The 15,257-nt window shown below is 38.9% G+C and overlaps 1 protein-coding gene across 6 annotated transcripts in view; it reads right to left on the bottom strand.

Annotated features, from left to right (window-relative positions):
* Window positions 1-561: 561 nt before the first annotated feature.
* The window catches only part of DYRK1A (dual specificity tyrosine phosphorylation regulated kinase 1A), a 134,564-nt gene continuing 119,868 nt past the window's right edge, over window positions 562-15,257 (bottom strand). For 2 of the 6 annotated variants that reach the window (XM_039857754.1, XM_039857755.1), the window contains exons 10-12: window positions 10,254-10,560; window positions 9,689-9,813; window positions 3,005-3,815 (exon numbers count right to left, since the gene is read on the bottom strand). In XM_039857754.1, coding sequence (XP_039713688.1) covers window positions 3,195-3,815; window positions 9,689-9,813; window positions 10,254-10,560 — 1,053 coding nt within the window. In that variant the 3' untranslated portion in view covers window positions 3,005-3,194. Of the gene's footprint in view, window positions 3,816-9,688; window positions 9,814-10,253; window positions 10,561-15,257 lie in introns of all 6 variants that reach the window. The other 4 variants (XM_039857758.1, XM_039857757.1, XM_039857753.1 and 1 more) reach the window with 3 other exon arrangements.

Genomic DNA, 15,257 nt, shown 5'->3' with positions numbered 1-15,257 from the left:
GAACTTTACAGAATCCCACTCAACTCCTTTTAAGTCTTTTGACTCCTGAAAGCCACCTTAATACATACATATGCAAGTTAATTTATAAGAAGAAAAGTCAGAAAACTTCCAACTTCAGCAGTTAACCCACGGCAGCAGAATGCTCCGCTTTGCACAAGCCCCCGCGGTGCCCAGACGAGGATCTGGGGAAGGAAGAACGTGTCACTCCCGTTCCCTGCTGCATCCGAGCAGGTCGAAGCCTGTTAGAGAAAATCAACTCGCACGTCTGCTTTAAACATTACAAACCATTAGCATTTTGAATCAGAGAAACTGAATATAGTAACCGCTCGTGTAACGGCTCAATTGTAAAAATCCAAGTGATCCGTTAAACCTCCGATTTCTACTTCCCAAGATTTTCGAAGCCCACATCGAAGTAACTACCATTTCTCTTTTCACACACTTGACTAATCTTACACTCAGCAGACCTACCAGACCATCACCTGGACCAGGTTGATTGCATAGGAAGATTTTTACTATGTTTACATTTTTCTTAAATTAATTTTAAAAAAGTATAGTAAAGAGTCTGAGGACAAATTATTCAACTGTTTATCATACATAAGACCGCATGACTATAATACAAAGGGGGTTCTTTTCATTTAACGTTACAATATACACAGCAAGTCCGGACCAGATCTTACAATCTGCACACAGGTATTTAACCTTTTCCATGCTGTTTATGTTTACAATGCACAGAAGTCCTGTAACCAAACCGTGTAGTAAAGCACACAAAACTGGACTGTAACATAACACAGTATGCAGAAGCATTGGATTTTATGATTTCCTTTATGTAAATAGCGGTTTAAAAACTGCTTTTGTTTTTTGGTGCTTTTTAAGATGTGGCAACCAGCACAGAAAAAAATGACCTGACCCATATGATATCGTTATCTTATATTCTAAACAGCAGTAAGTACTGAATTCCTTCTGATATTGCTATACTCAAGATGATATCCTTTTATTCACTGTAAACCTTTATGAACTACCAAGTTCCAAAATCATCCACAGGCTTGACATTTAATTACAAAATAAATATGGATTTCCTGATTAACAACAAAAAAATGTCTGTGGTTTATAAAAACGGGTATTTCCAAGTTTCCATTCACATTCACATACTTGTAAGCCTCTCTTTTGTCACTGTTTACATATAAAAACCTGCTTTTGTTCAGAAAAAAAAATGACCTAGTCAGCCACATGGAATCGACCAATCAGGAGCCAAGTGGAGTCTGCTGAGTTGTTCTGACAGGGCTGCGGCAGAGGTAGATCACTGCTTCTTGTCTAGGCTTCTTTTGATCCTGGACAGGTACATTACTCATCTTCACTCTCCCAATTCAACCGCTCAAAAGTATGACACCCTAAAATTGGTCAATTTAAAATGGGAACACAAATTTAGCAACTGCCAGACTGTGTTACATTAAGGCAGCGTAATCTCAAAAACGAGGCACCTGTTAAACACCAGCCTGTTCGCTTCGGGTCATGCATGAGAGTTCTGCTTTACTCGTGCTCAGATTTGGACCTGTTGGTGCAACCAAGGTCTTGCTTTCAAGTTTACAAGTAGGTTAATCAGGAATACAAGAATCGACTGCTGGTTCCATAGCTTCTGGATCCAGTGTCCCTTTACCTTCAGAAGCCTGAACACATTTAGAATGTGACAGATGCTGTAATCTGGAATTAGATGTCAATCTATTATGCTCAGTACAGAGATTGCTGTAAATGTATTGGCTATGGATTCAACAACAGTTCCAGTTTTGTTTAAGCAATAGTACAGCCATAATTTTCAACTGACATTTAAAAATGGTCTAGTTACACCTTGTGTCAAAGTGCAGAACTGCTACATTATTGGTTACAGACATCTATGTGCTATAAAAACAGCTTTGGTACAATAAATTATCAAAAAAGAAAATAAATTTTTGTAAAATTCACAGCATAATTGTGAGGCAAAAAAGCAGTCACATAAAATTCTGCATTTTTTAAAAATGTTCAGGATGAACAGAAGACATCTTTGTGCAGAAGAAATGGTGGAGATACCACGTGCCGAGAAAAAGCAAAAGAAAAGGTAAAAAGCAGGAAGGGACACAGCTGTAGCTATTTCCATCAAAGCAAACCACTACTTCTGTGACCTTCAACCAATAAGGAAGTCAACTTTATGACACACGCAAAGTGACCTTGCAATACCTTACAATTAGTGGGTCACAAAAGTCTATTTTAAAAGAAAGGCCTCTTGAATTACCCATTCTCTGTGTGTTCAGCATTAAGGACTGTCTGCAAAAGCATGTCCGAAAGTGATTGCATCTGAAATGGTAGGCTCTTCTAATTTCGAGTCCAAATCCATAAGGCCAAAGGTTATCCCAAAGACCACCACTCAGACCTCCCCAGGACTGGCCAAGACTGACCCGTTGATTGCTTCTCAGTGCACCTTGGTTGGGAGACCAGTCACGTTCCTTTACTACCTTCCCGTGGCCTCGCCAACAGGAGACCCACAGGGTCCCACGTAATTGCTGCTTTGCTCCTCAGTAGGTTCAGACAGGAGAGTTCTGATCCCCGCCACTCAGCATGCTTACTGTGCCTTACAAACGCCAATACAACCGTCCCTTCCATACAGCTGAAGGTGATGTTTGTGTAAGCTGGAGGTCCCTCTTCCTTACAGTACTGCATTTCCGTGTGTGTTTAGAGGACTTAAAATCCCACATTCCCCACCCCCCACCCAAAACAGAACAAAAACAAAAAGAGAAAAAAAGGAAAAAACAAAAAGGAAAAAAACACCCTCATGGGGCCCTTTATGCAAATTATGTGCAGTGCCTTTTTATTTTAAAATTAGTTGGCAAATGACCAAGACCAACATCTGAACATTAACTTTTGTTGAATAGAAAGACAAAAACCCCACTATGACCGGGATGTGGCAAGTTAAAATGGGGGAGGCAATAAGAGGACACCTCTGAGCTATCCGTGAAGATGGGTTTGGACATGGCTCTTTTAAAAACTTCATTGTCCCTTTGCAATCTTTTCAAGTTAAAAAAAAAAAAAAAAAGTCAGCTTTGCCCTCTTGTAGCGGTTCAGTGTGTTAATCTCCTTCTGATTCAAGCAGCTTTGCACTTTGTTTTTTGGAAAAAAACACCACTTCTATAAAAACACACAAGAAACAAACTCAAGTTTCAATTTAGTCACGAGCTAGCTACAGGACTCTGTTGCACACAAACTCCTGTCATGGGGGACTCTTCTCTATCAGCCCCTTGCCTCATTGTCAGATGTCCTTCAGTCATGTAATGTGCAGGACCTGTATTAGCAGAAAATTGGTATGTTGGATGTCCAGCTATGCCAGTCTCTTGGCGGGGATTGGAGTAGACGGTTAAATTAACGTCCATAGCTCCATTCTGTCCAAAGTCCAAGGTGTTAGCAGCCACTGGGCGATTCTGGTAGGCCTGATTGCCTTGATTACCAGTAGAGGAGGAAGATGTAGAGGAAGAAGTAGTAGAGGAAGACAGGGATGTCATGGAGTGGTGACTATGGCCAACCTCCATAGAATCCTGGGTAGAGGAGCTATTCGTTGGAGAATTGTAGACCCTTGGCCTGGTCCGGTTACCCAAGGCTTGTTGTCCGTGGTGGTGGTGGTGGTGGTGATGGTGGTGGTGATGATGGGAACTGTTTCCATGGTGATGATGCAATGCGTTCTGTTGAGGGGCTACATGAAAGGTTGTTTCTTGAACAGGATGAGTTTCAACAGTAACCTGTGTAGGAGCTTCAGTGCCTGACCAACCAAGGGGAGCAGGAAACTGCTGGCGCACCTGTAAGAACAGATTTTAAAAGGATTTATTCAGAGCGCTGTTTCCAAGTTGTAATCTTCAGTCAAAACCTATGACACTAGAATTTACGTCAGAGAGTTTGAAAAGTAAGATGTGTTGAACAGTTCTTTAATGCAAAATTCCAAATATGTTCAAGAATGAAAAATATTTATTACGAAAGCTACAATTTTTAACAAGTTATACCCATAACCAGGCTCAGATGTGTCACAGGCCACTTTCTTTCCTCAGAAGCACAGTTTATGCCAGGGAGGTCAGCAAGCTCTTTCTGGAAAGGGACGGCTAGTAATTGACAGGTCCAAAAGGAATCCTTCACTTTCTCCCTAAAGCCCCTCCTCTCTCCCCATCTTTCTTGTTTCAATAAAATCACTATTATCCATCCGGCTGCTCAACTCCATCCAAATCATCAGCAAGTACCACTGAAGCTACCTTCAAATAAGAGCCCAAAGCTAGCGCCTTTTTCTCCATCTCCACCACCAACACTCTATCCCAGGCCCCCATCATCTCTTGCCTAGATTAATACAACAGCCTCCTAAACCAGCTCCCAGCTTCCATTCTTGCCTTTTTCCAATCTACTCTCCAAAGTCACAAGAATAATCTTCTTAAAAACACAAATCTAAATTAGGCAAAAAATAAAAATAAAAGGCATCCAAATTGGAAGGCAAGGGTAAAATTGTCATTATTTGCAAATGACACACATAGGAAACCCTAACAATTTCATCAAAAACAGAACAAATTCAATAATGTTGCAGGATACAAAATCAATACACAAAAACCTGTTACATTTCTATACACTAATAATGAACTATCAGAGAATTAAAGAAAACAATCCCATTTACAACTGCGTCAAAAATAAAATATCTAGAAATAATTTTAACCAAGGAGGTGAAAAACCTGAATATTGAAAACTATAAAACAGTAATTAAAGAAATCGAAGAAGACACAAACAAATGGAAAGTTACTCTGTGTAAATGAATCAGAAGAATCAATACTGTTAAAATGTCAATACTACCCAAAGCAATCTATAGATTCAGTGAAATCCCTATCAAAATTTCAATGGCATTTTTCAAAGAAATGGAAACAAGTAATCCTAAAATTTTTATGGAACCACAAAAGAACCCAAATAGCCAAAGCAATCTTGAATAAGAACAACAAAGCTGGAGGCATCAAACTCTTTGACTTCAAACTACATTACAAAGCTATAATAATTAAAAGAGTACGGTACTGACATAAAAAGACACAAAGATCAATGGAATAGAACAGAGAGCCCAGAAATAAACCCATGCACACATGGTCAATTAATTTATGAGAAAGGAACCAAGGATATGGGATGGGGAGAGGACAATTTCTTCAATAAATGGTGTTGGGAAAACTGGACAGCCACAAACAAAAGAACAAACTTCTACCACTATCTTATACCATACACAAAAATTAATTCAAAATGGATTAAAGACTTAAACAAAGGACCTGAAATCACAAAACTCCTAAAAGAAAACACAGGTGGTACATCTTGGTGATGAGATTTTTTTAATCTGACACCAAAAGTAAAAGCAACAAAAGCAAAAATAAACAAGTGGGAGTACATCAAACTAAAAAGGTTCTGCACACCAGAAACCATCAACAAAATGAAAAAGGCAACCTACTGAATGGGAGGAAACATTTACACATCATATACTGTGTGAGGGGTGAATTTCTAAAATATATAAAGAACTCATACAACTCAATAGCGAAAAACAAAACACAACAAAAAACTCCGCACAACAATCCAATGAAAAAATGGGCAAAGGCTGTAAATTGACATTTTTTTCAAAGAAGACATACAGATGACCAACAGGAACCTGAAAAGATGATCAATATCATGAATTATCATGAAACACAAACCAAAACCACAATGAGATATCCCCTCACACCTGTTAGAATGTCCATTATAAAAAACAAACAAAAAAAACAAACAAGCATTGATAAGGATGTGGAGAAATAAGAAACCTTCATGCACTGTTGGTGGGAATGTAAATTAGTACAGTCACTATGAAAACCAAACGGAGATTCCTCAAAACATTAAAAGAGAACTACTATATGATCCAACAATTCCACTTGTGAATATTTATCCAAAGAAAATGAAAACATTAACTCAAAAAGATCTATGTACTCCCATGTTCACTACAGCATTATTTACAAAAACCAAGATACATAAACAACCTAGGTGTTCGTTAATGGACGAATGGATATAGAAATTGTGGTCCACGTATACACAGTGGAATATAAAAAAAATGAAGTGTTGTCATTTGTGATAACATGGACAGACCTCAGGGGCATTATGCCAAGTGAAATGGGTCAGGCAGAGAAAGATAAATACTGTATGATCTTTCTTGTATATGGAATTTTTAAAAAAAGACAACCAAACAACAACAAAATAATCCAAACTCCATACAATGATCTGCACGACCCGGTCAACACTCACGTCTCCAACCAGTCCCAACAGCCACCCTTCCTCCCTCTCCCAGCCACAGGGCCTTCTATTCCTCTATCTGGTCACGGTATTTCAAACGCCTCACGGCACTCGTACTTACTGTCCCCTTCTGCTCAGAATGCTCTGAGTTCTAACTTCTGCTTGGATGCTTCTCTCCCATCGATTCAGCTCCAGAGTCATCCCTGACCACTTATTCTTCCTGAGTGCACGGCTACACCACACTTCCCTATACTTACGTAGGAACATGTGAGTCAGTTTTAGTCAATGAAATATGAATGAAAGTTTCTAGGTCATGGCCAAACCTGCCCACAAAATACCTCTGCCGGATGCCGCAAACAACTAGGCCTAGGGGATGGAGGAGCCACAAGATAGTAGGAGCTTGGACATGGGAGAGAAGCCATGCCACTAATTTGAATACCCACTCTGGACTATTACATTAAAAAACAAACCAAAAAAACACCACCATTCTCTCTAAGCTACCATATTTTGGGGATCTACCTATTATCAGTTTGGCCTACTTGAATTAATACATCCCAAATAGCCATTCTCTATTGCATTATCTCATCTTGTTTTCTTTGTAACTGTTAATGGTACCTGTAAATTTTCTATTCATTTGATTAATTATTTACTATATCACTTTAAACTCTAGGAAAAGCAAAGCCACATCACCGGTGGCTAGCACAGATCATTAAATATTTACTCAACCATGGGGAACTGAGAACGAAAATTCAAAAAATACTATTGAAAACAATCCAGTAGAAAAATAGGCCGTAGGTTCTCAGAAAATAACCAACGGTTCTTAAACTACGAAGCTACTCAAATTCACGCATAAAAAGAAATAAGCAAAATAAAACTATACTCTGTCCAATACGACTTTTCATTTCAGATTCATCCAAAGGCTATCACACTGACTGCTTCGCCAAACTGTTAGTGGGGAAATGAATCTGGTAAATGTATATGGAGGGCAATTTGGCAAAAGCTATCAAAATTACAAATCACATTACCCTCTGACCCAGCAATTTTATGTGCAGGGGTTCCTATCACAGATAAATTGCACGTGTATGGGATGACATATGCACAGAGTATGTTATTTATCATAGCACCATTTGTAGTAGTAGAGACTGAAAATAAACCTAATGTCCATTAATAGGGGACTATGGAAATGACGTATTGAATATCTGAACAATGGAATACTGTGTGGCTGTTAAAAAAAAAAAGAAAAGAAAGAAAAAACAGCTATCTATGTACTGATATAAAAATACTTCCAAAATATATACTAAATAAATATGCAAAACATGTAAAACAGTGGTTAGGTGAAAATACATACATACATACATACATACATACATACATACATACATACGTACGCACAAAATATCTCAAAAATACAAAAAACTAATCATTAGAAATTAGGTGTCTAAGGGACATAAAAGGGAAGACCTCACTGAATTCCCTTTTATATGTACTTATTTTTTAACCATGTGAATATATCAACTACTCAAAAATTATATACAAAAGGATTGAGGCAAATAAGAGAAAACGTCAACTTCCGGTGGGCGATACACAGTCTCCCATTACTCTCGCTAAGTTTTTAAGTGTTCGCAGTATTCACTGCACTTGGAGGGGGAGGCTGGCCTTAAGAAGCGGGGAAAGCCCCTGGCAGTGGGATCTGTTAGGAGACGAAGTATAAACAGCAGCTACGAAAGCGAAGAGGGAGGACAGCGCTCCAGGCTGAGCGAGGTAAGTGTGAGGGATGTGAGAGAGGACACGGGACATTCGGAAAATGAAAACGGATCCCGTAAGACCAGAGAGGCGGAGAGGAGGAAAGACGGCCTGTGCAGGGAGCGGACGGTCATGGAAACCAGTGCGACCTTCCCAACAAGTCTAACGTGTTAAAGTGTAAGAGGAGCCGAAGACTGGTTTAGAGTAGGGGAAAGAGCCGGTCGGGCTGCCTCAGATGAGTGGCCTTGGCTACGGAGACGAGGACGACGCTGACGGGAATAAAGCGGGCACTGCAGACCGGTCGGGTCTTCCGTGGTGACACGGGCCAGCGGACAGCACAAATGTATTCCGGGTCTTCAGAGTCCACACAATTTACTATCTGATTCAGTGTGAGGGATGAGGAAGAGGGGGTCAGGACTGACTCCCTCCCCTCCAGGTGTGTGACTCGAGCAAATGGGTAAATTTAGGGCCATGTGTACAAAGAATAAATAAAAGTAGAAGCTGTGAGGGGGGTGAAAATGATGACACTGGTTTATGTGATGCTTCTGCAACGTCATGGTGTGGAGACGTCCAAAGTGACATTTAGAAGAACCGACTGGAAACAAAGGCCCTGGGGCGCGGGAGGGACAGGTGTGTCAGAATGAAGGTGCGCGGCAGGATGGTGAGCACGCGCATGCGCTCAGCCGGGCAGTGTGTCGGGTGAGAGAAAGGCCTCCAAGAAACAAGGGGAGCGACAGCAGCACGCATGCGGGCGCGCAGGCTGCACACCGCGCTCGAGGCGGCCACGTCTGAAGACTCTCCTCCACACAACAAGGAGCGAAAGAGAGAAGAGGAGGTCAAAAGTGTCTAAGAAAAGTTTGAAACAATTATTAGAGAATGGGAGAGAGATGACTTGAGAAGCACGTACGATCGCCCAGTGGAGGTCAGTGAAGACTCATTAACAGCAAGAACAGAGTATGTGTGTGATCTTCCCCAGTGTCATTCAGGAGTCCCCACCCATCACAGGAATGTGGAGTGACAGTCCATGACTTCAGTTTTTCTTCACTCAAATAACACAGTGGCCTCTTATTATAAAGTACCATAAAGGCAATGTTCAGTATGAATTAATTTAGTATTTTACAAAGTGAGAGTAATGTATAATGCTACCACCACTATCTGCTTCACCCAATTTTTAAAAATTACTTAATTAGAGCATCATCTTTAACAGATTTAAAAAACTAACACGCACCCACAACAATGTAAAAACAATGTGGAGGTTAAAATCAAACCACAAACTGATTCAGAATGTGTTGTGAAGGATCAGTGCTGAAGGATCATGGGTGACAGGAGAGCACAGTAATTAAGATCGTAACCCAAGGAAAGTCACTTAACCCATGACCTCTCGGTTCCCAAGGCAAAATGACAATCTGAACAGTGTTAAGCTCGAAATGTTGCTGCCGTAAATGCGATAAACACGGGAGCAATGGCTGGTATGCAACCAATCAATGTCAGCTTTCTCTAAACAAGAAGGGTGAAAACTGCAAGTATGTGCTTCTTAAGTTATAAATTATAATTCCTTATAAATGAGGAAGCTATGAGCCTTTAGAGTAAATGACTTAATCGCACTAAAGGCATGTGGCACCCGATTCAGCTGCCTGAGCAGGGCAGGGGATGCGTGAAGGCTTACCTGGGGACTGTGCGTCTCACAGTCCATGGCCTGGACGGCGGCCGTGAAGTGTCCGCCGCTGTGCCGATGCTGGTGCGTGGGATCCGACCGGGCTCGCCCGCTGTTGCTCGTCCCTGACGATCCACCTTAAGCACCACAACGCAAAACAACGTGTGACTATAAAGTTAATTCTGCCCAAGTTTATGTTCTACATCTGTAACATTAAAACTGAAAGTGTATCACGTGCAAAAAAAACTACATTAACAGAAAGGCACCTGAATTCTTTCACATCGACCACTGAGGCAAAATCCAATCAAGTTTGGGAAAACTGAAGATGTGGACAAAGTTTTTCCATTTAAAAAACAATTAAAATTTTTGGTTAATGAAGAGTTGTTTCCAGCTACCATGCGTAATTAAGTATTGATGCTTCAGGGGAAGGTGAATTTTTTCCTGACTACAAAGAATAGACTAGGTCAAATAATCCCTCCTCACCCCATTAACAAGTTCCTAAAAACACTTTAAAATAACCCCCACTTTGCAAAGGAAAGAGCGAACATTTTGAGAGCCTAATAGCAAGAGGACACACCTGAGCTTGAAGATGTACTAGAGGTGGTGCCTGAAGACTGGGACTGCTCCATCGCAGGGCTCGTGGATACACTATTACTTGTATTTGTACCTTCATCGGCTGTTTTCTTGAAAAAACTGTGCTGCAGGGCATAGTAAGGTTGAATTCGAGTTTTGGGGTCATAATCAAGCATCCTTAAAATGAGGTCTTTGAACTTCAAGTAGTCAGCTACCGTATGACCCGACTCCCCAGCACGACGCCCACCAGGCCCTCCTGTTTCCACTCCAAGAATATTATGAAGTTTACGGGTTCCTGGTGGTTTATATTCCTAAAGAGAAGAAAAATAAAAAGCTTTCTCTAAATTTGATGGGATTTATATAAATCTACATAACTTAAAATATGCTGAAATATATTACATGTTGAGAGATTTATTAAAGAATGCATTACAGTTAGATCCTCTAATATATTTTCAAACGTAACTGTTCCAAGTACAAAAGAATCTTGAGACCAAAAATGACTGTAGAGACCACCAAGCCCTGGGGTCACGACCCAGCCCAGGGCCTGTTTGTGTACAGCCTCAGCCACGAAGAGTTTTTATAATTTTAAAGGTTGTAAAAACAAACAGAACCAAGTAAGAACACACGACAGAAGCTCACAAAGCCTAAATCTTCATTTTCTGGTCCTTTATAAGGGATGTGCCAACCTCTCGTCCTGTCCAGTGGTTCTGAGTCTCTTTCCTGCCTGATGCACCTGAGAACCTGGCTGCACTTCCTTCCGGCAGTGACAGTGCTCACTGAAGCTGTGCTGATCGCTCCGAGTACGTTCCCAGGAAAGAAGTATGGTCTAATCCTACCTGCTTATGTTTAGATAAAGAAATTACGAGCAAATTTTGTTTATGCTTCTCTTTAGAAAATGTTTAATAATAAATCACCTTAACGCGTGTTGAGATTTTCTGAAAACTCATTTTTTAATAGATATTATAACCCTTAAAATGCCTATAAATACTAAATTAATTCAGAATAGCATTACTGGGTTTTTGCTTCTAGTTACAATGTCGAAATTTAGGAAAGACCATTGTTCTCACTCTAAAAAGCAAGAATAAATAAGCCTGCCAGGCAAGTCACAAAATCATTGCTTTTTAAAAAACCCATCACAGAGCTGATGATTAAAGAAATCAGAATTATGGAAATTCTAGAAAATGAAAAGCCTTTCCTTCTTAAGGCAGGAGAAGGAGCAAAGGTCATTGATATGGGTAGGGAGAATCTAGTTCCAACTCTGAACCAGCTTCTAACAGCTACCTGTGGACAGGCTGGAGGATGGAGAGAGGCAGAGGAGCCCAGACAGGATCCCCCGGGCACTGCGGTCTGGAGGCAGAGCAGCAGAATGAACACAGACTGCCTGGGGCACGGTGGGGGCAGGAATGGGCTTCTAGCTGGACAGAAATCTGCCCATTCATAACCTTCCCAGTTTCTACAAACACTGCTTAACATCTATGAAGATGGTGGAGAATAAAATTTAAGTCAAGCAAATAAACAAAACAAATAAACAAAGCCCAGATTCAGCTAAACTACAAACGAGATTGAATCAGTCCCTCATTAGTGGCCTGACAGAATAAGAAGCATGCCTAAGATTTTCTTCTACCTGAACTGTTCTCAAATATAGAGAGTCTGGCATACATTTTTATAAACACAAACAACAACAAAAATGGGCCCACAATGAAGTAAAAATAAATAAATAAATAAATAGAAGACCCACATAAATAAAGGACCTAGATGTTGAAACTGGCAGACAGGCATTTTAAAATAAGTGTGATAAACAGGTTAAATAATTTAATTCAAAAGGTAGACAGCATATGTGAATAGATTGGGGGATTTCGGAAGAGAAAATTAAAACTATTTGTAAAGAATGATAAATGAAAATGTAGAAATGCTGGAACAAAAAAAAAATCCAGTATCAGAAATGACGAATCCATTTAATAGATGACTGGACTCAAGAAAAAAAATCTGTGAACTAAAGACAGAGCAAAGAAGTTATCCAACCTAAGATACAAAAGAAAACAGAATAAATCAGATACCTTTAATATTAAGCACTATAATATACATGTATTTGGGGAATTAGAAGAAAGACAAGAACAAATACTTGGGGAAAAAAAAGTCCAATGACTTTAAAAAATTAATGAAAGAGATCAACCTACAGATCCAAGAAAACTTACCTAACTCCAAGGAAAATACAAAAGAATATATACCTAGAATCATATAACCAAGTACTGGAAAATCAAACATAAAAACCTGAAATCAGCCATGAGGAAAGAGAAGAAACATTGTAGACAGGAAACAAAGCTTAGAAAAACCACCGACTTCTCTTCAGAAACAGTGTGACAGTAAAATCAATGTCATTAAGGTTCCTAAACAATGCCATAACATCTTTTTTCTTTTGCTGAAATGTCAACGTAGTATGCTATATCCACGGGAATTTCCATATCCATAGAAAATATCTTCCTCAAAATGAAAGTGAATAAAGGTCTTTCAGATAAATGACTGTTGAGAGAATCGATCAAACAGAAGTTTTTCACTATAAAATAAAACATTGAAGTTCTTCAGAATGAAGGAACATAATACCACATAGAAGCCAAGAATTGCAGAAAAGAATAAATAACTATGTGGGCAATTAGAAAAGATCTTGTTATTAGCTTAATTTTTATGTGTTTTAAAATCTCTTTTAAAAAAGTCCTCTTTTATTTAAGTAGTTGATGATGTGTTGTGAAGGGTATAACACAAGTGAATGAAATATCATGGCAAGTATACAAGAGATGGAAGGGGTTAGTAAACGCACATGGTTATTACATGGTTTATCAAGTGATATGTGAAGGTCAAATCATAAGTTAAAGGTGCATATAATAAAAGCACTACTAAAAATTACACACAAAGAAGTAACTAAAAAGTCAATAGAGAAGATGAAATGAAATATCTGAAAGTACTCAATTAACGCAAGAAGGCAGGAAAGAAGGGGAACAAAGAAGAGATAAGACAAATAAAACACGACTAAGACAGTCTAAAACCCAAACCTCTGAATAATTTAATGGACTAAATACTCGTTGGGAAAGAAAAATACTATTAGGCTAGATTAAAAAGCATGACAACTGCATGTTGTATACAAAAGCCATGCTTTATAATACATAAAAATATGGACAGGCTTAAAGTAAAAGGACAGAAAAATATATCCTGAGAAAATTTTAAGAATAAGAAAGCTGGTAGAGAGAACTACAGTAATATTGGACAAAGCAGACTTAAAGACAAAAATATTATTAGAGATAAAGAGGGACATTTCATGATGATGAAAGAGTGAATCTATCACAAAGTGTTACTAATACTAAATGAGTAAGCACCTATTAAGAGAGCTTCAAAAAAAGCAACTAAAGGGGGATTAAGACAAATCCAAAATTGTCACTGAAAATTAGCATTCTTCTGTTATTGAAAAAAATAAATATAAATTGATAGATACACATACACACACACACAGTTAAGGACATAAAGGATGTGAAGAAAAATATCAAACAACCAGACATATTGACATTTGTAGACTACTACACCAAATAATTATAAAACACAATTCTCTTCAAATGCACATGGAACATTCACCAAGACAGATTACAAGTCTCAAATTTTAAAGGTGTGAAATCATATTTTCGAACACGATGCTACTGAATTAGAAATCAGTAGCATTAAGATATTTAGAAAATCCTCGAATACTTTGAAATTAAAAACAACATTCTAAATAACAATGAGTCAATAAAGAAATCGCAGGGAAATTAGAAACGTTTCAAAATGATAGTTAAAACATATCAACAGGACTCAAGATGGCACAGAAGGTGGTGGCTGTGCATGCCTCCTCTGGCAACCACGCCAAAATTTTAACAAAACTACACAGCGCCCAGTGTACAGAGTCACCAGAAGTCTAGCTGAACAGAAGCCCTCCTACTAGGTCACCTCAAAAAGGTAGGAGGAGTGGACCCGTGAATCGACCCAGTTGGCAATCGAGAATCAGAAGGGCCATCTCTGGCTGCAGAGCCATGCCCCCACCAGAGGAGTGAGGGGTCCCAGCCGCACACTCGGATCCCCAGCCCAGGGTTCCAGTGCCTTGAGGCACCTGTAAGCCCAGTGTGGGTGGCAGCCATATGTTTGGGGGGCGAGGGAGAGAAAGTGAAAAAGGGGGAAAGGATTAAGAAGTATGAACTGGTAGTTAGTTACAAATTGATAGTCATAGAGATGGAAAGTATAGCACAAGGAATATAGCCAATAATATTGTTCATAACTATGTATGGTGTCAGAGGGGCACTAGAGTTATTACGGTGATCACTTTGTGAGTTACATAGATGTCTAACCACTATGCTGTACACCTGAAACTAATATAGTATTATGTACCAACTATAACTGAAAAAAAAAATTATTATCAATTAAAAAACATATCAAAAGTTGCAAGATGCAGCTAAAGCAGTGCTTATAGGGGTATTTATACTACTCAGTGCTATAAGAGAAGGAAGTTTTAAATAAATGATCTAAGCTTCCACCTTCAGAAGCTTCCAACTAGTTAGAAGTTAACAATAAAGAGCAAAAATCACTGAAATGAAATCTAGACTAAGAATAGGGGGAAAAAAAAAAAGATCGACAAAACCAGAAGCTGGTTGTTTGAAAGAATAATTTTAATAGACCCCTACCAAAAGTAATAGGGAAAGAGAAAATTCAAATGACCGATATCAGGAATAAAAGAGAAACTATCACTACAGAACCTCCAGAAATTAAAAAAATAATGAAATATTATGGATAAGTTTATGCTAACCAACTCAACAAGTGAGATGCTAAGGACAAGTTTCTTGAAATACACAGCTTATCAAAATTCACTTAAAAAATAAAATCTGAATAGTCATATATTGACCCCCCAAAATGTGAATTACAATAGTAACAAAGAATATTCCAGGTCCTGATGATGTCACCAATGAACTCTATCTATTAAACATACAAAAGAAAT

This window comes from Pteropus medius, unplaced genomic scaffold, assembly GCF_902729225.1.
Source record: "Pteropus medius unplaced genomic scaffold, Ma_sr-lr_union100, whole genome shotgun sequence".
In the NCBI taxonomy this organism is placed as follows: Eukaryota; Metazoa; Chordata; class Mammalia; order Chiroptera; family Pteropodidae; genus Pteropus; species Pteropus medius.
Note: the sequence above shows the minus strand (reverse complement) of the source record. Positions and strands in the feature narration are given on the sequence as shown.